Source organism: Tachysurus vachellii, chromosome 5 (assembly GCF_030014155.1).
Source record: "Tachysurus vachellii isolate PV-2020 chromosome 5, HZAU_Pvac_v1, whole genome shotgun sequence".
NCBI classification, from domain to species: domain Eukaryota; kingdom Metazoa; phylum Chordata; class Actinopteri; order Siluriformes; family Bagridae; genus Tachysurus; species Tachysurus vachellii.
The window spans coordinates 18,424,490-18,443,111 of NC_083464.1; the positions used below are offsets into that span (position 1 = coordinate 18,424,490).

At 38.1% G+C, this 18,622-nt stretch overlaps 1 protein-coding gene across 4 annotated transcripts in view; it reads left to right on the plus strand.

Moving 5' to 3' along the window:
- plppr5b (phospholipid phosphatase related 5b) overlaps positions 1-18,622 on the plus strand; it is a 48,369-nt gene that overhangs the window by 20,369 nt on the left and 9,378 nt on the right. For all 4 annotated transcript variants that reach the window (XM_060870156.1, XM_060870153.1, XM_060870154.1 and 1 more), the window contains 3 exons: positions 5,580-5,712; positions 13,883-14,133; positions 18,442-18,618. In XM_060870156.1, the coding sequence (XP_060726139.1) occupies positions 5,580-5,712; positions 13,883-14,133; positions 18,442-18,618 (561 nt within the window). The remainder of the gene's footprint in view (positions 1-5,579; positions 5,713-13,882; positions 14,134-18,441; positions 18,619-18,622) is intronic.

Below are 18,622 nucleotides of genomic sequence, written 5' to 3' on the forward strand. Positions count from 1 at the left end.
TGTACGTGCAGCTCCATGTAATTTGTATAAACGAATGTTGTAATCGAGAAAGTACATAACATTATTTTATCATTAACACAGAAAAAAGGTAGCCTTAGCATGTAGCTACCTACTATCATGTGTGCTGATAATTGATCATATTGCGGTAAAGTAAAAGTGTATTAAACATTAGTATACTTAAGGTACATTATCAAATGCGCTAACAGTAGCCCCGCCCACAGCCCCTGACACAAGCGCTTCTTAAGTCTAGACCATCAACATTTTTGTGCTACTTAAGAACCACTTTTCCTGGTTCAGAGCCGGTGCTTAGGCTGTCGAAAAAGAAAGAACTGGTTCTAAATTAGGCTCTGGCTCCGAACCAGCACTCAAACTGCCTCGGTGGAAAAGGGGCATTCGAGCCAGCAGAGTGTGAGGAGCAGCCAGCAGAGCCAGAGGGGCCGGTCACTCAAGAATTCACTGGAGACCACTGAAGTGGAAGCATTCCCAACAAAACATGGCACAGCAACACACACTGCCAAAATCCCGGTGAAGGACATAATTCCATGACCACAAGCATCAGGACAAACAGAGAGGACAAAGAGGATCTTAAAAGAACGCTTATCAAAACTTCACCAGAAAGGAATGTCCTGGCTTGAGGCCCTACCTACTGTACTCTGCAGCATACGAGCAACCCAAAACAAGGAAACTGGACTAAGCCCATTTGAGGCACCATCGGTTTAAGAAAAGCTGACGTGCACTTGACGCCTTACAGCCTTGTCCAATACCGTGAAAGACTAGCCTTGCAGTACAGAGTGCGGAGAAGCAAGTTCATGATTCATGGGAGCCACCCCCAGAATGGGGGACACAGTATAGTCCTTGGACAATGGGTAATGGTTCATAAACCTCAGCAATTGCCATTGGAGGCCAGGTAGGAAGGTCCATTTCAAGTTCTTTTAGTCACTAATGCAGCAGTTAAAGTATATGGAAAGGACAAGTGGATTCATGTGAGATGTTGCAAATCTACCTACAGACGAGGGATAGGCGGCAGTAGTGTTTGTCAGAGTCCAGATATGGCGGGACTAAAGTTTTTAGGCTTTAGCTTGTTGCCTAAGGATGAAGATTACGCCATCACTGATAAACACTGTAGCGTCCTGCCAAAATATAAAGCGACAGTAATAACGGTAAAAGGAAACAAATGCTTAAACCTGAGATGGAATCTATGGCAAGATACCTTTCCCTTTCTTTCCTGTGTGTTTTTCAGTGCTCCAGAGGACCTACGCTATTCTGCATATCATCAAGTTAACAACTGCTGGAAGGATCAGAAAACACTCATCTGCAAAATCAACACTACCACAGGACCATATTCCAAGACAAAAGAAAGGCATTACTCCTCATGCAAGCAGTTTTATTAATCAACATTGATTTGGGTGGCAAAATTAATGCCATGGACAACAAAAGTGATCAAAGGGTTGATTGAAGAATTTTGTGTATGTAAACAATGTCTGCTGTTCTGGTGTCCCACCCGTAATTTACATATACAGTGATACCTCGAGATACGAGTGCTTTGACATACGAATTTTTTGACATACCAGCTGTGATTCGACCATATATTTGGCTTGAGATACAAGCAAATTTTTGAGATACGAGCATCCGAGCCGCCGCCGCCGAAACAAAGATCCCAACAACCACGTGTGCTCTGTTTCCCCCGCCTCAGCTTCCCGCGTCTCACTCGGTTAAAGCCGCCTTTCCACTGCACATGACAAACGACAGCCGATAAACCGGAAGTCATTCATTTCCTATGGAGAGTCGCAAAGGGGCTGCGTGCATCAGCGTTGTTTAATGACACTTGCCTTACACATTTCCGAAACTTTTTAAAAGGGAGGAAGAAACAAACCTCCATGGACAGGTCTTTATTAAATAAGTTTTTATTAAAACGACCGGCAGATGTTAGTGAGGATAGAGTGACAAAAAAGGCAAAGAGAAGTGAAGAGAAAAGCGATGAAGAAAATTAAGCAAAATTAATGTAAAGAAAACAGAAATTGTAGCAATTAAGTTCAGTTAAGAGAATTTCAGTTAAGTTCGTTAGTTTTGTTGAAGTTTAGTTAAGATCCATTTAAGTGTAAAGTAGCATTAAGAGTGTACAGTAGCGAGTAAGTGAACGAAAGTGAAAGTGTAATTCCTCCTAACTCCTCCACCTGTTTACTCCTCCCTCAACCTCCGTGCGCATCTTCCGTAAGCTCGTCGTCTGATCTCCAAGGTAAATAATACACTTTATAGTAAAAGCAGTTTATTTTTTTAACATTCCCTTTTATTACTGTATGTTTTTATACAATATTTGTCATCTATAAATACAGGTACTGTACATTTTTCATATTCAAAACACAAAAACAAAACAACTGGAGTGGAATTTTGCGAGCTGGAACGGATTAATGGGATTTCAATTCATTTAAATGGGGAAAATTGCTTTGAGATACGAGCAATTTGAGATACGAGCAAGGTCACAGAACGAATTAAACTCGTATCTCGAGGTATTACTGTAACTGTAAAGGTGGAAACAAATGGCTGATTACATTGTTCCTGTGACTCACCTGTAAACACAATGGCCTGTTTGTAAAGCAATCACCTGATCATTACACAGGATGGCCCTTCTGTCCTGTCCATTGTAAGTTCTCCAGTAGGAGGTCCTAACTGTATCTTTCTTTTGTTTGAAGGCCATTTGTTACCAGGTATAAAGTCTGGTCACAAAGACAGTACCTTTGTGTTAAGTTCCAGAAGACTGCTATGCTACTGTACATGAACATCTTCAATAAACACTTTTTATTGCTTACTTTAGCTTACTTTTCTTTTACGTATGAGAAGCATTCTAGTACGTTGGCGAGCCACCCAAAGACCTTGCATTCAAATTCATGGAAAATCTAACAGTCGTCTGTTCTTTGTTCTTTTTAATCCTTTCAGTATTATAATTGGTTGTATCTGACACAAAGCACCATTTTGTAAGCAGTTTCTGGATACTTCCTACAGATGAGACAAAACATTTTCTAAATTTTGACTCTGGTTTTGTTTTCTATGCCACTATCTCTGCATTCATATTGTGAAGCAGCCTCTGTATTATTTAACCAAAAGCCAATTCAAACAGAAAACTTAAGTCTCTTATAATAATGCAGGGAGTCTACCTTGCCTATTGATGTACTGTCTATCATAAAGACCTTTTAGTATCCATTTGAAACATGTTATTGTTAATTTCCTAGACAACATGCACCAATGTGTGCAGATAGTTTAAAATTTCATCCAATATTAATCAATAGATTAAAATCAATAGATTCAAATTTAAGTCTATTGTCTATTGAAAGTGTTTCCCAAATTCCTTTGGTGGTGTGTATTCCTGTATACTCCTGAGAAATCTGAGCAAGGCTTCATTCGTTCACACAGACATTGAGGAAGATAAAGAAAGAGAACCTAATCATGGTTGTCGCTTCACACCCAGAATAACATTTTTCTGCCAAGGAAAAAAAAAAATTCTTGTTAACCTAGGCTTATAGTGCTGGTTGCTGAAAGTAGGTGTCACACCCATTATTCTGTGCTCTTGAGTGCAGAGCAATAGCTTGGTTGGTTATAATGTTTGAAGAAAGGGCTCAGTGGGTTCAGCTCTGTGATGAAAGAGGAATTATACTGGAGGTATGCTCATCCCTGTGGACTGTCTGCTGTAGCTGAACTCTTCACCTTGTCAAAAATAGCAGAAAACGAAGAGAACAACGGAAGTGTATTTTGCTCAATAAAATAGGACATACAGTATGAGGCATTTTGATGAGACACTATGGATGATGTCTGGTACTATTGCTTATAATTAACAGCCTACAAATACTGTTTGCTGCTTACTTCTCATCCTGCATGAACGTGGGTTCCTGGAACTGTAGGTTCTTACGGTCAGTTAAAGGTCCTGCATTTTAGTACTGGTCACGGTATTATCTAACTTAAAGACACTGCTGTCATTCAATGTGGATGTTATTTGCAGTATGTTGGTCAGAGCAACTGTACTCATCCTTGTCTGTGTATATCTCTGTCTTTGCTTAGTGAGGAGATTTCTGGTTTGGGAAGAACAGTTTCTGACTTGCACCTGAAGTCTTTTAGAGCTTATTGGAGGTGAACAGTGTATATCTGAGCCACATGATCTTATAAATCACCCTGACGGTGCTGGAAACCACCAGAGCTGCTCCTGTGAAGTCCAGTGTGTCATGAGCATTGCTTTGCTCTGTGGCCTGTAAGACTGAGATGTTAACAAACAGTGACATTTCTTTTCATGGTCCTGTAATCTGTCTCCTGACATGAATATATTTTTTGTATAAATATATTTTATCAGCTATATAAGCCTAAAGTCACCATTCCTAAATGATTCATAGTTGATTAGAATTAATAAATGTCATATTTGTCAGATTTGATGTGAATTTGGTGGTGGGTAGCATTGCTGCTTCAAAGCTTCAGGGTCCCTGGTTCGCTCCTGAGTTTCAAATGTCTTGTTTGTTTCAGTTTCCTTATGGTTCTTTGGTTTCCTCCCAAAACCCGGTCAGGAGGCATAGTGGCTACTCTGATGTTTGTGTGGTGAGTGCATTCCTGCCTCGTGCCTATTATTCCTATGATAGCTTTTAGATTTACTACAACCCTGACCATGATAAAGCTGTTATTCAAGACAAATGACTGAATTTATTATGCAGAGCTTCGGTTCATTAGACCATGGATTGCTACTCTTAGGACAAGCCCAATGATATTGATTCTAGTTGGGGCGTAGATGACATCACGTACCTGTGATCAATAATGGCACCTTCAAGCTTATACCATATTTCAACTTTATGTCTCATTCTGGGGAAAGTATGCTTTAGATGCCCATTAGACTTCAGTGGCCTTTTACTAATGATACAAAACAAATTGTGGGCTAAGCAAACAATAACATTTTATGTCGTACAAATACTTTTATGGGCAATGGCATAATGGCATTTGTATAATTTGCAGAAGTCCAGTAGTGGATGTTTCTATGCCCGACTGCAAACACGGTTCAGCTTTAAATTGGAGCCATCTATGAAATCTTCATCACATGGTCTGTTTGAAACTGTATTCTGTTCTTTTTTTCATTCCTGGTTTCCACTAGCAACTGCAAACACTTTTAGTGAATTATAGCATTTCACACACTGGTGACCACTGTATTTAACATTGTACACCCCAGCTGCTTGTGCTCTGGAAGCCCTCCAGACAACTGACTGCATGAGCAAAATAAACACTGGCCTCTCATCTGCCAGAAGTGGACATATTTGTGTTTTCTCCTAATTTCTCAGTGATGTAAACTGACTGCATAAGATGAGATCATCTCTCTCAATATGATCGCTGTATTCAGCAGGTGGCTTGCAGATGGAGCTTGTTTAGGTGGCTGGGCTTTACTTCCTGATGAATTATGATGCTGTGAGACAGGAGCTGCGTATGCCGACTTTAGACTGTGAAACTTTAGCTTCATTTTATAGTCATTAGCAATGAATGTGTTGTTAATCTTCCTTTTTTTTAATCTCCCACTCCCTTGTTTTTTGTCCTCTCTCTGTGATGTCATGCTGTTTCAGATAACAGTGACAGAAGCTGTGCTGTTCCTGATGCAATATACATCAAAAGATCTGGATAGTCGAAAGAAGACCATTGCAACTGGGGACTGCTGTTACCTCAACCCACTGGTGCGCAGGACTTGTCGCTTTTTGGGTATGTGAGTTAACCAGAGAACGTGCAGGACACATACAGTATTACTCTCTTTCATGCTTTTATCTTATTATTCACGTTTAAATGAAAAGGATTAAAGTAGTGAAAGGAAGGACTTGTTCTGCTTCAAAATGTTTCATTACACAAACAGGCTCCCATCTGCACTCATCCATGTTACTTTCCAAATAACTTCACATCCACCACTGAATTGCTTGTGAAACAATTTGGATTTTGTTCATAGAAGCATTTATAGAAATCTTAATGATCTGAATTACAGAGTCGTAATTCGGAGTTGGTGGATTAAGTCAGCAAATTTTGCATCAGTATTAATCTTAGAAAATCTGCAGATATTCAGAGTATGATTACACAAATACTTTAGTTCATTTTCTGATCATTCAAAAAATGCAGATCATTTGCATGTCTTGGTTTGCCAGAGCTTTCTTGAGTCAAAGCATCAGAGATGAAGTTTTTCCCCAAAAGAATCCAGACCACTGCCTTTAAACACAAGCATTTGTCTGTAAGCCAAAATAAAGCAGGGATAGAAAATGCAGTCTGAAGAAGGAAATTGTGTTTTTTTTCTTTGCTGTAACATGCAATACGATGTAACATAAACGCAAGAGAAATTTTCAGAGTGAAAAATAAATGACTAATGCTGATTGGTGAGCGTTAAGTCTAAAATAAAATAAGTCTAATAAGACAAATATGTTGCCAGTATAAATGCTACATGAATTGTCCTAGTTTGAATCATTACATTATTCTTAAGTTTCATTTAATAATATGGCTTCCAGCTTATAAAATAGCACTTGATCCATTATTTTAATTGACTTATTTTTTTATTGGTTACTTATGGGCAAAACCTCATGGGATGCAAGGTTATGAATTTACATCTTTGCATTTAAATCTTTTTGAAAACATTTATTATACTTATAATCAGCTATTTTGAGTTGTTTGAAATATTAAACAATAAAATAATAACATTATTTGTGAATGTGAACATGTTTCTCAATTGTTCCCAATTTTCCTGTTGTAATACTGTGGTATTCTATATCCTTTGGTGTGCAAAAGAAGTTCTGTTGACTTTAAAAAGATGATATTATTTAAGTAACACTGTCATATTTATGAATGTAATAGAGATGTGCGGATCAGATCAAACCTCACCTGAATCATCCACCCGCCACCCACCGCACCATACTTTTATATGATTAATATATCTGCACCCGATAATATAACATAATAACCTAATATGCTAGACGGATGCTGCTTTTAAATAAACATTTATTTATTTATTTATTTATTTATTTATTTATTTATGAAACAAAATGTTCTTTTTTTAGCCAGATTAAGCTACATTTTATTAATAGCATAAACACAGGCTTTACTCCCTTCCCCAACAGGCGAACGCACATATACGAACACAAATAAAATTCGCTCAGCCTGAGCAATGACTGGATATCTGCTATTAGCCCCATTTTTTCAAAATACAATTCAGAAAGTTGTACTGCAAATTTCCAAAATACATAAAGTAACAATTAAAAAAAAAAATAACTAAAAAATATCCCCCCCCCCCCCCAATAACTCGTTGCTTATAGGCTACAGAACACACCATATATTTATAGCCCTACAACAAAAATGTTTTTTTAATTTAGCCTAAACTGCAACTATGTTAATAGCCTTATTTTATTTGAAAAACAGAATAGCATCAACATCTGGAACACCTGCATTGAGACGATTAAGCTGTGTCTCTAAAACACGGTCTGTTGCACTAAAAGATCGTTCGCTTGCAGCGCTTGGTGCAGGAATGCACAAAATTCTCTAACAAGCCGCTGCAGCCATAAGAATCGATCTTGTTTCTGCCAGAATGAAAGCAAATTTTCATCTGGTATTTAGAGTATGTAGTTAATATTTGCATCATTAATGACTTGTGCCTATCTCATCCACCCACAACCCACCTGAAATGAATCAAAATTACAGTTTTTATTACTCGACCCACCCGACCCACGGATTATCCGCAGCACCCACGGATATAACCACGATCCGCGCATCACTAATATGTAATGTTGAGGCATGAATGGCATTCCATAGTTCTTTTAAGTGTATTTCCACCAAGAACTCAATTTCAGCGAATTTCAGTACAACATTGTGGTTACATTTCCAACAGTAGTGGTGTATTTGATACTACTCCTTGTTTCAGCTGAAAAATGTTCAAGGCTCATACTCAAGGCAAAACAGGACAGAAGTGAAACTTGTCTCTGTTTTAGTAAAACTTTGCCATGTCTGTGCCACTCTAACATAACTTCTGAATAAAATTAAGTTTGGAGTTAGGTCTCAGGGCTGAATAGTAATGTGTCATTTTGGCTGTAAAGTCTAACTAAATGATCAAAACTGAATTCTGAAAACAAGCCACCTGCACTGTTAAACTCTTAAGTCCAACCTGTACACGGTGTGCTTTCTGTGGTGGCATCTACAGTGGTGTGAAAAAGTCTTGGCCCCCTTCCTGATTTTTCTTTTTCTTTTGCATGTTTGTCACACTTTAATGTTTCGGATCATCAAACACATTTAAATATTAGTCAAAGATAACACGAGTAAACACAACGTTCAGTTTTTAAATGAAGGTTTTTATGAAGGGAAAACAAAATCCAAACCCACATGGCTCTGTGTGAAAAAGTGTTTGCCCGATAACTTGCAATGAGGAATTTTGGTCCACTCAAAGAATTGCAGAATTGTTGTAAGTCAGCCACATTGGAGGGTTAATTTTACCCCAAGAACACAGCGACAACTCATCCAAGATGCCACAAAAGACCCTACAACAACATCCAAAGATCTGCAGGCCTCACTTGCCTTCAGGTCAGTGTTCATGACTCCACCATAAGAAAGAGACTGGGCAAAAATGGCCTGCATGGCAGAGTTTTAAGATGGAAACCGAAATGAATCTTGATTATCCCCAAGACTTTTGGGAAAATACTCTGTGGACTGATGAGACAAAAGTTGAACTTTTTGGAAGGTGTGTGTCCCTTTACATCTGGTGTAAAAGTAACACTGCATTTCAGAAAAAGAACATCATACCAACAGTAAAATATGGTGGTGGTAGTGTGATGTTCTGGGGCTGTTTTGCTGCTTCAGGACCTGGAAGACTGGCTGTGATAAATGGAACCATGAATTCTGCTGTCTACCAAAAAATCCTGAAGGACAATGTGCGGCCATCTGTTTGTGACCTCAAGGTGAAGCAAACTTGGGTTGTGCAGCAGGACAATGATCCAAAACACACCAGCAAGTCCACCTCTGAATGGCTGAAGAAAAACAAAATGAAGACTTTGGAGTGGCCTGACCTTAATCCTATTGAGGTGCTGTGGAATGACCTTAAAAAGACGGTTCATGCCCGAAAACCCTCCAGTGTGGCTGAATTACAACAATTCTGCAAAGATGAGTGGACCAAAATTCCTCATTGCAAGGAATTTTTCACACAGACCCATGTAGGGCAAGCACTTTTTCACACAGAACTATGTAGGTTTGGATTTTGTTTTCCTTTAATAATAAAAACCTTAATTTAAAAACTGAACGTTGTGTTTACTCGTGTTATCTTTGACTAATATTTGTGTGATAAGTGTGACAAAAATGCAAAAGAAAAAAAATCAGGAAGGGTAGTCAAAATCTGACAGTAGATAAGAGGGTCTGAAGGCTTTATCTGACTTGCATCTGATAAAGTGAGTTTGTCTAAGCCTGCTTTAGAGTATACGGAGTATCCTGTTAGATTCCTTAGTTTAATGCCTGCTTGCTTTCGGCAAGATTTTATCAATGGTAACTATTTGTCTACTGTTCCTCTATAGAGAAGTTTGTTTTTTTTTCTTTTATACTTTGTGCTTTAATATTTTATGTGTTGATATATTTGGATTTAATTATACCTCGGTGCAGGTGGTAAATCTATGGTGAATTGTGGCAGTGGCAATTTCAGCTCTTTTAAGATGATGTATGACCTAAAGTCACACATCATATTTGCATAATGACTCACATGCTCCTGTTTTCAAGAATAAATTAAATTTAGAAAATGGCTCTAGGTCATGACATGTTCATAGCCAACTCTGCCTGTACCTTCACTGTTTATCCTCCTCCGTTCTCCTGTCAAGTCTGACAGGGAGAGGTTCCTTGTAAGTTTATATTCAGGAGAGAAAAAAGAGAACGAAGGAAAGAATGAGCATTTGACAAATGCTTCAAAGAAGGTTTGTGAGCCAATGCATTATTCAGACTTTTTCTTATTCCTCAAACCCTATACTACAGGGAAGACTTAAGAAGCCCTGCACATAGTTAATATATAAACATTAATTTTTATATTCTTTAGTGTTGTTTTTTTTTTTAAATTAAGACTACATGTGACTAGAAAAATTTAGATCACAGTCAGTCCACAAGTTTTTTTTTGTTTGGGACATGTTATGCATATGAGGGTTTCCATAAAATAGGCATAAATTACCACACTTGATTAAACCAAAAACATAATTTACATAATAAACAATAGCAACGTCTTTTGTCATTGTTGAGTATTGTGAAGACAATTCAAGAGAAAGACTTGCAGAAAAGTCTTGTTGTTGGAATATCACTGAGTTTATACTTATTGAGAAAACATCATGCATTGTTATATATGATACCATTTTATGTATAAAAAAATGTACATTCATATTCTTCTAATGAAGCACACGAATGAACATGATTGTTATAAACAGATTTTCTGGTGCTGTATATAGAAAGAATGTTAAAATACAACGGTATTATTTGCATTTCTACTTCGGTTAGTGCGTTTTATACAGTAAGTCCTATGAAGTTAATGAGCTTGTAAGTAGCTTGTAATTGTGTGTCATGACACACAATCTTTTATTAGAATGAAGCTTTTCAGGGAGATACTGATATGTGATTCTGCCAAATGGGTGGAGCTTAAGCATTCTTTAAAGCCGAAAGACGGAGTCTCAGATACTGTGGTAGCCTTAAACAGACAAAACTGGAATCCTAAACCCTTTTTGTTGCGTTTTGATAATTTACTACAGTTTAAGAGATATGCAGTTTATCTAAAAATCTGAAAAATTGATTGATGTGATCAAAATTGTCCTTTCCGCCTATAGTGTCTTGAGTTAATTTTGGAAATCTTATTCATGTACAAAATGATTTATTCTCTAATTATAATCTAATTATTCTGTAATCTGTTGGAGACAGATGACAGGGACTTTTTTCTCAGAGGCACACACATGCATATGCAAAAAAACTGAAATAGAGTCAATTAAAATCCTCTTCCCCTAGCAAAACCTTTGATGCATCCCAAAGTGATATATATTTTTGTTTAAACCCATGAATTAAAGCTGAAATTCTACATTTCAATCAAATCTTCAATGCTTTATTTTAAATCTATTTGACAGAGTGAGAATGTGTATAAATATTCGGCTTATGGCTCTTTCTTAGTTAGTTGTGTTTAGCACCTGCATCTTTGATGTGCAGTGTGCACTCAGTGCTGCAGTGAAGCCCAGTCAGCATCAAAGCTATCAAGACTGCCCAGCTTTTAACAGCACTGCCTACGTTATAGCCAAAAGATCAATGTGATGCTGACTACAAAGTTTTAACTTCCCAGTTGTTGCATTTGGCTGGTCAGCAAAAGTATATTTTAATAAGTGTGCTACTGTAGCAGAGTGGACAGAGTTACTGCCTCATAGTGCCATGGTCCAAAGTTTCCTCCTGAGCTTGAGTTACTGTCTGTCTGGAACATTGCAAATGGCCCCTTGGTGTCCGGGTGGGTCTGAGAGGTGCCCTGTGATGGACTTCACCTACAGGCAGCTTTTTCAGAAATCTGAATAGGAATTCATATACTGTACATACACCAGTCACTTTATTAAGATCACATAAAGACCTGCTCATCTATGGAGTTATCTAGTCAGCCAGTCATGTTGCAGCAGCACGGTGTATAAAATAATGCAGATGTCTGTCAAGAGATTCGGTTAATGTTCAGATCAAATATCAGAATGGGGGAAAAGTGTGATCTTTGTGACTTTTATCATGGCAAGGTTGTTGGTGCCACATGGTTTGATTTGAGTGTTTCAGAAACTACTACTGGAAATTTCACACACAACAGTCTCAGAGTTTACGCAGAGAAATCACATTCTGATTATGGAAGATCTCGAGGCTGAAACATCTTTTTTGGTCAGAAACGTCAGAGGAGAATGAACAAACTCAGATAATCACTCTTTATAACCGTGGTAAGCAAAAGAGCATCTCAGAATGCATAGCACCTCAATCAGCAAAGGACAACAGGTTTCACTTCAGTTAGCCAAGAACAGGAATCTGAGGCTATCAAGAACACAGACTCACCCAAACTGGACAGCTAAATTCTAAAAAAAAAAAAAAAAAAAAAATATATATATATATATATATATATATATATATATATATATATATATATATATATATATATATATATATATATAATTTTTCTTATCTTCAACTGTCCAGCTAATGACAGTATTGGAAGCCACTCTGAAGCTGGAATCCCATTCCACACATAGCTTGGTTTACATGTGGATTGGAAGTAAAACTGTACATTTGAAGTGATTTAGGTGATATATTAATTCTGACCTTATATGTATTATTCTTTAAATCCAGGATTGTTCTCATATACTTTGACATTTTATATACAATTGGTTTTACTGGGAGAAATAATGAGGCAAACTAAAATATATATTTGAAGTGTGAATATTTCATTTTGCCCAGTGCTGTGGTTATTATTAACTGCATTTGCTGATTGGATGGATTTTACAATATTTTTTATAATTTTACTTCTGGCTTTTTTATTTTTCCCAAAGTTATGCAAATTGACCTTTGGATTATATGCTGTATTTTTTATTTTATTTTATTTATTTTTGGTAATTCTTTTCAGTAGTGTGTTAATTAGGGGTTTAATAACGTCGTTTACATACAGTATGTGCTCTTGAAAGGAGACGTTACATCTGGAGGATAGAATAACATCTTTGATGTAATACTGGCTGTGTGATTTTGGCTTTTTGAGTACGTTTGATGTAGAGAAGTGGAGACCTGGCAACAAGTATGTGGCATTTCAGAGCAGAAGAAAGAAACAAGGCATCCTCCAGTGACGAAGATAAAGGCTTCATTTAGTTAATGGTCTGACAGCGGAATTCTTTTCAGAATGCTTTTCACATCAGAAAAAAGCTTTGTTAGGATGCAGAGACAAAAGCTGATGACAGGCAGGAAGTCTGTATGGAGCCTCTGTCCAGCTTTGTGCTCTTTGTTTGTAATCATAACTTTCTCTGAGCTCTTTTCGCTCTTATAAATGGATTTACTGTAAAAGAGGTGATGTCACAGTAATTCCAAGAGTTTCCAGTGTTTCTAGTACAGAAATATAGAGTGTTGCACGTACTGTACAAATCACAATAAAGGTCTCAATCACAATAAAGGTCTAGCATTTTCAAATACGGTTACCTCCTAAAAGAAAGAATACTGCTTTTAATGAATACTGCGTTCAATGAAATTAAGAGGCATTTAATATATCACACAATATATTCATCTTCTACCACTTATCCGAACTACCTCGGGTCACGGGGAGCCTGTGCCTATCTCAGGCATCATAGGGCATCAAGGCAGGATACACCCTGGACGGAGTGCCAACCCATCGCAGGGCACACACACACACACACACACACACACACTCTTATACTACGGACAATTTTCCAGAGATGCCAGTCAACCTATCATGCATGTCTTTGGACCGGGGGAGGAAACCGGAGTACCCGGAGGAAACCCCCGAGGCACGGGGAGAACATGCAAACTCCACACACACAAGGCGGAGGCGGGAATCGAACCCCGACCCTGGAGGTGTGAGGCGAAAGTGCTAACCACTAAGCCACCGTGCCCCCCACGCAATATATAAAATATAAAAATATTAAATATTGCTGCTATTATAATAAAACTGCAGTTATCTTTATATCCACCTTTATTTGGTTTTAGTAATTTACAAGGTTTAAAATCAAATTCCTTACATCTTCATAGATTTGACAATATATATTTCATATTTCATAAAGCTGAGGTTACAGTACCTTATAATATAAATGATTTATGCTATACTTTCATGTACATTCAACAATACAATAATCCATCACATTTGTTCTGTTTTCCCCTGTTTTCCCTGCAGGTGTATACATGTTTGGCCTCTTCGCTACCGACATCTTTGTGAACGCGGGTCAGGTGGTGACAGGAAACCTGGCCCCTCACTTCCTGACTGTGTGTAAACCCAACTACACAGCACTGGGCTGCCAGCAGGCCTTACGCTACATCAGCCACCAGGAGGCCTGCACCGGCAACGGGGAGGACATCCTGCATGCCCGCAAAACCTTTCCCTCCAAAGAGGCAGCACTCAGCATTTACGCCGCACTTTATCTGGCTGTGAGTATCATCTTAACTTCCACAAATGGTTCCTTTTGTTTTTTTCTCCACTGATCCCCGAAGGTCAGTTGTGCATCTTGGACAGAGTAATTAGTCTTGATCATAATGTCTCAAAAAACAGTGTTCTTTATAACTACTGTTCATGCTTTTAGGAAGGATCTGACTTCTGTGTGAAGTGTAGACACACACACACAACACACATGTTCATTCATGCTTCAGGCAGCACACATTTTGGTAGAAGGGTGTTATTTTTCAGTTGTAGCTATATTGCTGCTGTGTTTTGTTGTGGACAAAAGCGTTAAAGTGTATCTCTCGGTGTCAGTCCAATCTTCATGCAGGGCTCTAATGTATCTTGAAGCAGTGCAGACAACACTACTGCTGGCTGCTTTTGAAATGCAGATGTGGATTTCCAAGCGACAGACTTGCATTCTGTTCATCAGTATGAGAAATATTATGATGGAAGGTGGTATATAATATGCCGTGATGACAGCTGTGATGTTTGATAGAAGAGGGAACTCTGAGTTTGCCATCTCTCCTTTCTTTTATGATGCATTGCTAATGTAAAATAAGATGTAGATAGATATTAGAAATATACATAATTTCCTCCAAATGATTACTGAAGACTATAGCGTTTTTTGTTTTTTTTGTTTTTTTTTTAAAAAAAAAGACATTTAAAGTGTATTAACAAAGGTATTATCTTTTGGCAAGTGCCACTCATATTCATTTCTATTGGAGGAGCTATGGCCTTATCATGCTTCATTTGTTTCCATCTCTCTCACTTTGCCTGTGGTTTAAAAATGCGTCCACTCTTATAGTGCCAATTCATTTCTTGATTTACACTCCAACTCTGTAATGAAAAGCCATGATTAGAGACACCCTGCACTCATAAATGAAAAGCGAAGGAGAGAGAGGATTCAAAATGCTTAGTTAATGAGCATCTGTTTCATTTGGGTCCCATCTCATTTCTCCCGCAGCTCCAGGTGTGTGCTTGTGTGGGCCCACATCTTCATCTCCACAGGGAGAGGGCTTTTCATTCTTTGCTTGTACTCTAGACCAGAGCTGGGGGATGAGGGCTGATGGCTTGCCTTCAGAAAAATGCTAATATCCTAGGAGGTTAGTGTGGGAGGCAAAAGAGGGGAAATTGTAAGCTTTATTTGGCCTATTTGCATGGGCCATTACATCTCATCATATTATATCATATTGGGTACAGTGTAAGCCAGGTAGGGTAAAGTTTCTGGTTCTGCAGAAAATCTACTGTTTTAGATACTGTGATTATGAAGCAGATAGTTGGACCAAGTACAAGTGCACCCTGTTGTGTAGGAGGATAGTCCTGCATGTTCTGGCCACACTGTCACCACAAATTAGGCATAAAACATGCATGACTTGTATACAAGGGGATATTTGATCGATTTCAATCCTCGTTGTAGGGCAAAAGAACAACAGCATTAGAAATGAAATGTAAAATGTATATTCACAGCTGAAGGGTGTTGAAAAAAAAAACAACGTTTCAAAGCAATGACAAATGTTTACAAGAATTAAAAAAAAAACATAATAAAATCCCAAGCCATTGAAATGCTGATGAAGTGAGAGTGTAAATGATCACAGGTCCAGATAAAAACTTAAAACATGGTTAAATGAAATAAACACTATTTTATGTCATTATGTGATGTAATGCTGACAATGACAGGCTAATTCTCTAGTCAGGAAGGTCATGAATATAGGAGGAAGAGCTGGTGTATCGTAACTTTGACAACTTAAATATTTAAGCCTCCAGTTGGGCCAAAAGCACTGGCCTTGATCTGATAGTATTAGTGCTGCACAGTCACAGGGATATATATATATATCCAGAGGAAAACAAGGAAAACTGTGTTCATTTAATATACCGGGACCTTTCCGGCAGTTCCAGGCAGCAGCCAGTTTGTGGGTTAAAGTTTGAAGTGTAGTACAGGATGTTTACAAAGGGAAGAAAAGTGTGTGTGTCTATTTATCCCTCTGAGGGCAACTTGTGCAAAGGTTATACCTAATTTTGTGATTCAAATTAGACGCAACCTTTGTATTAGCATGTTCTTTTAGACCTTTTTCGTCATTTTTGTAGGTCAAAATAATTTCTTATTTTATCAGGGAACAGACATAGAAAAAACAAAATCTCAGACCTTTTCTCTATCAACACACACACACACACACACACACACACACACACGTACAAACACACATATTTACTGTCCCTCTTTTTATTAACATGTAACATGAGCAAAAGAAAAACTGGATAAAATAAAGATTATACACAATAAACCTAGAGAATTTTTGAGGTTGTTTAAACAGTGTTAAACACCACCTACATAACAACAAGCATTTTGAAAGCATTCCAAAAAACAAGCTCTTTGTAAGAGAAACCAGTAACGTAACACTTTACCAACTGTCACTGGGACTACATCTGGTACTATGTGCTATGGCCAAATCAGACCAAAATCAAACTTTTTACACTTTTTTATGGCAATACTAGAGATGTATAGGAAAAGGGGGACTGCATACAAGGAAACGCCCCCCCTATGGACTGCATAGTCATTACCACTCTGGGGTTGTTTTGATGTTGGCGGTTCAGAAGTTGTTATGAAGGCAGGTGATATTATAAATACTGATTAATACCAGATAAACACACTTTCATGTAATTATCCAATCAATGAATCATCTAGCAGTGATACAGTGCATACAACCAATCAGATACAGGAGAGTTATATAAATGTGCACATCAGTTATCAGTAACATTCTCTATAGTGTGGGGGAAAAAAATCCAGTGGGCTACAGTACTGAGGGAGGAAATGTCTTTTTTATGAAAGAAGTCAGAGGAAAATCTCCAGATCAGTTTAAGACAACAGAACCGCTGTGGTGAGTCATTCAAGCACTCTTTATATCCATGGTGAGCATCTCAGAAACCACAACACAGCAATACTTGATGTCGATTAGATACAGCAGCATACGAGCTCATCAGGTTCCACTCCTGTCACCCAAAAACAGATGGAGATCGGAAAAAGTGCTGTTTTTCCACCAAGGTCAAAGTCACTGAGACACTTTTTCCAATACAGGTGTGTGATGTGAATAATAACTGAAGCTCTTTTCCTGTATGTGCATGATTTTATACATTATGCTGCTGATTTGGATAATACCATGAATGTGCTGGCTTATAGATGTTTCAATTAAAGTATCCAGTGGGTGTATAAAGAATATACATTATATTTCGTGTTGAAATATATATACAAAGTGTTTACAGCTATACAGCATCTGTATGTTTAAGATAAAAATATATTATTATTGGGGGGGGGGGGGGGGTTTACTCATTTTCTGAGGGGTGCCAATAATTCTAAAGAGCACTATATGGAAAAGCTGCTGTATAACATAAAATAGAGTTCTCTCTTGGTGCTAGGATACATCTCTGTCATAGCAGCATAACATTTGTGTCACAACCAGTAAAACAAGAGACATGATGCTGCATCAGAACTGACACTAGAGAGAGTTTATAAAGTGGGTCAGGCAGATTAGCATACATGCAGTACACAATCCACTCCATGCATGTGTAAACATTTGGCAGTGCCTGTTAAACACGTTTGTTTATTGTATATATATATATATATTTTTCTTTTTTTGCGATGCAGTAAATTATACTTGCTATGAACGTATTTAAGGGATTACACTTGCTGATTCCATAAGAATGAGTGAAGTATGAAGACAGCTTCAGTACAGTGATTCCTCTAGAATTGGACAATGTATAAAGATAATTTTTTATTTAAGTGCTATCTTTGTGCAGTGTATCAGCTGGCCGGCAGACAGTCATGCCTCGGGCTCTGTGTCTGGCTCTCCTCTCTCACTCAGTCAGCCTGATTTAGCTCAGAATATTCAGCAGCTGCACACTGCTTGCACATAATTCAGGTCATGTGTGTACATGTGCACACACTCCTGAATCTTTATCTTTTACATGAACAAAAATCACTCTTATTTTGTATTTCTTAACATACATACACAACCACAACACTTTCATAATATTTCACATAGACCGTCTGGCATTTACAGGCCTGGCAGGATTACAGATTTTCTAATGCGTGTTGTCAGCAGTCAGAGCAAAACACGGCTTGTAGGTTTGTAGCTCTCAGTCGTGATATTTTTCCTCTGACCGATACAACACAGTGTTTCCTCTGTCAAGGTACTAAAGCTGAACTAATCCATGTTTAAATGCTATACACAACAATTGATAATCCACTTGAGATGAAGAGTTGAGCTGATGTGAACCTGGATTCTCCTTTCCTCTCTTTGCAGATGTACATCACTTGCTCAGTGAAAGCCAATGGGACTAGGTTGGCTAAGCCAGTTATGTCTCTGGGGCTGATGTGTCTGGCCTTCCTGACCGGGATCAACAGGGTGGCAGAATACCGCAACCACTGGTCTGATGTAATCGCTGGCTTTATCATCGGAGTGGCCATTGCCACCTTTCTGGTAA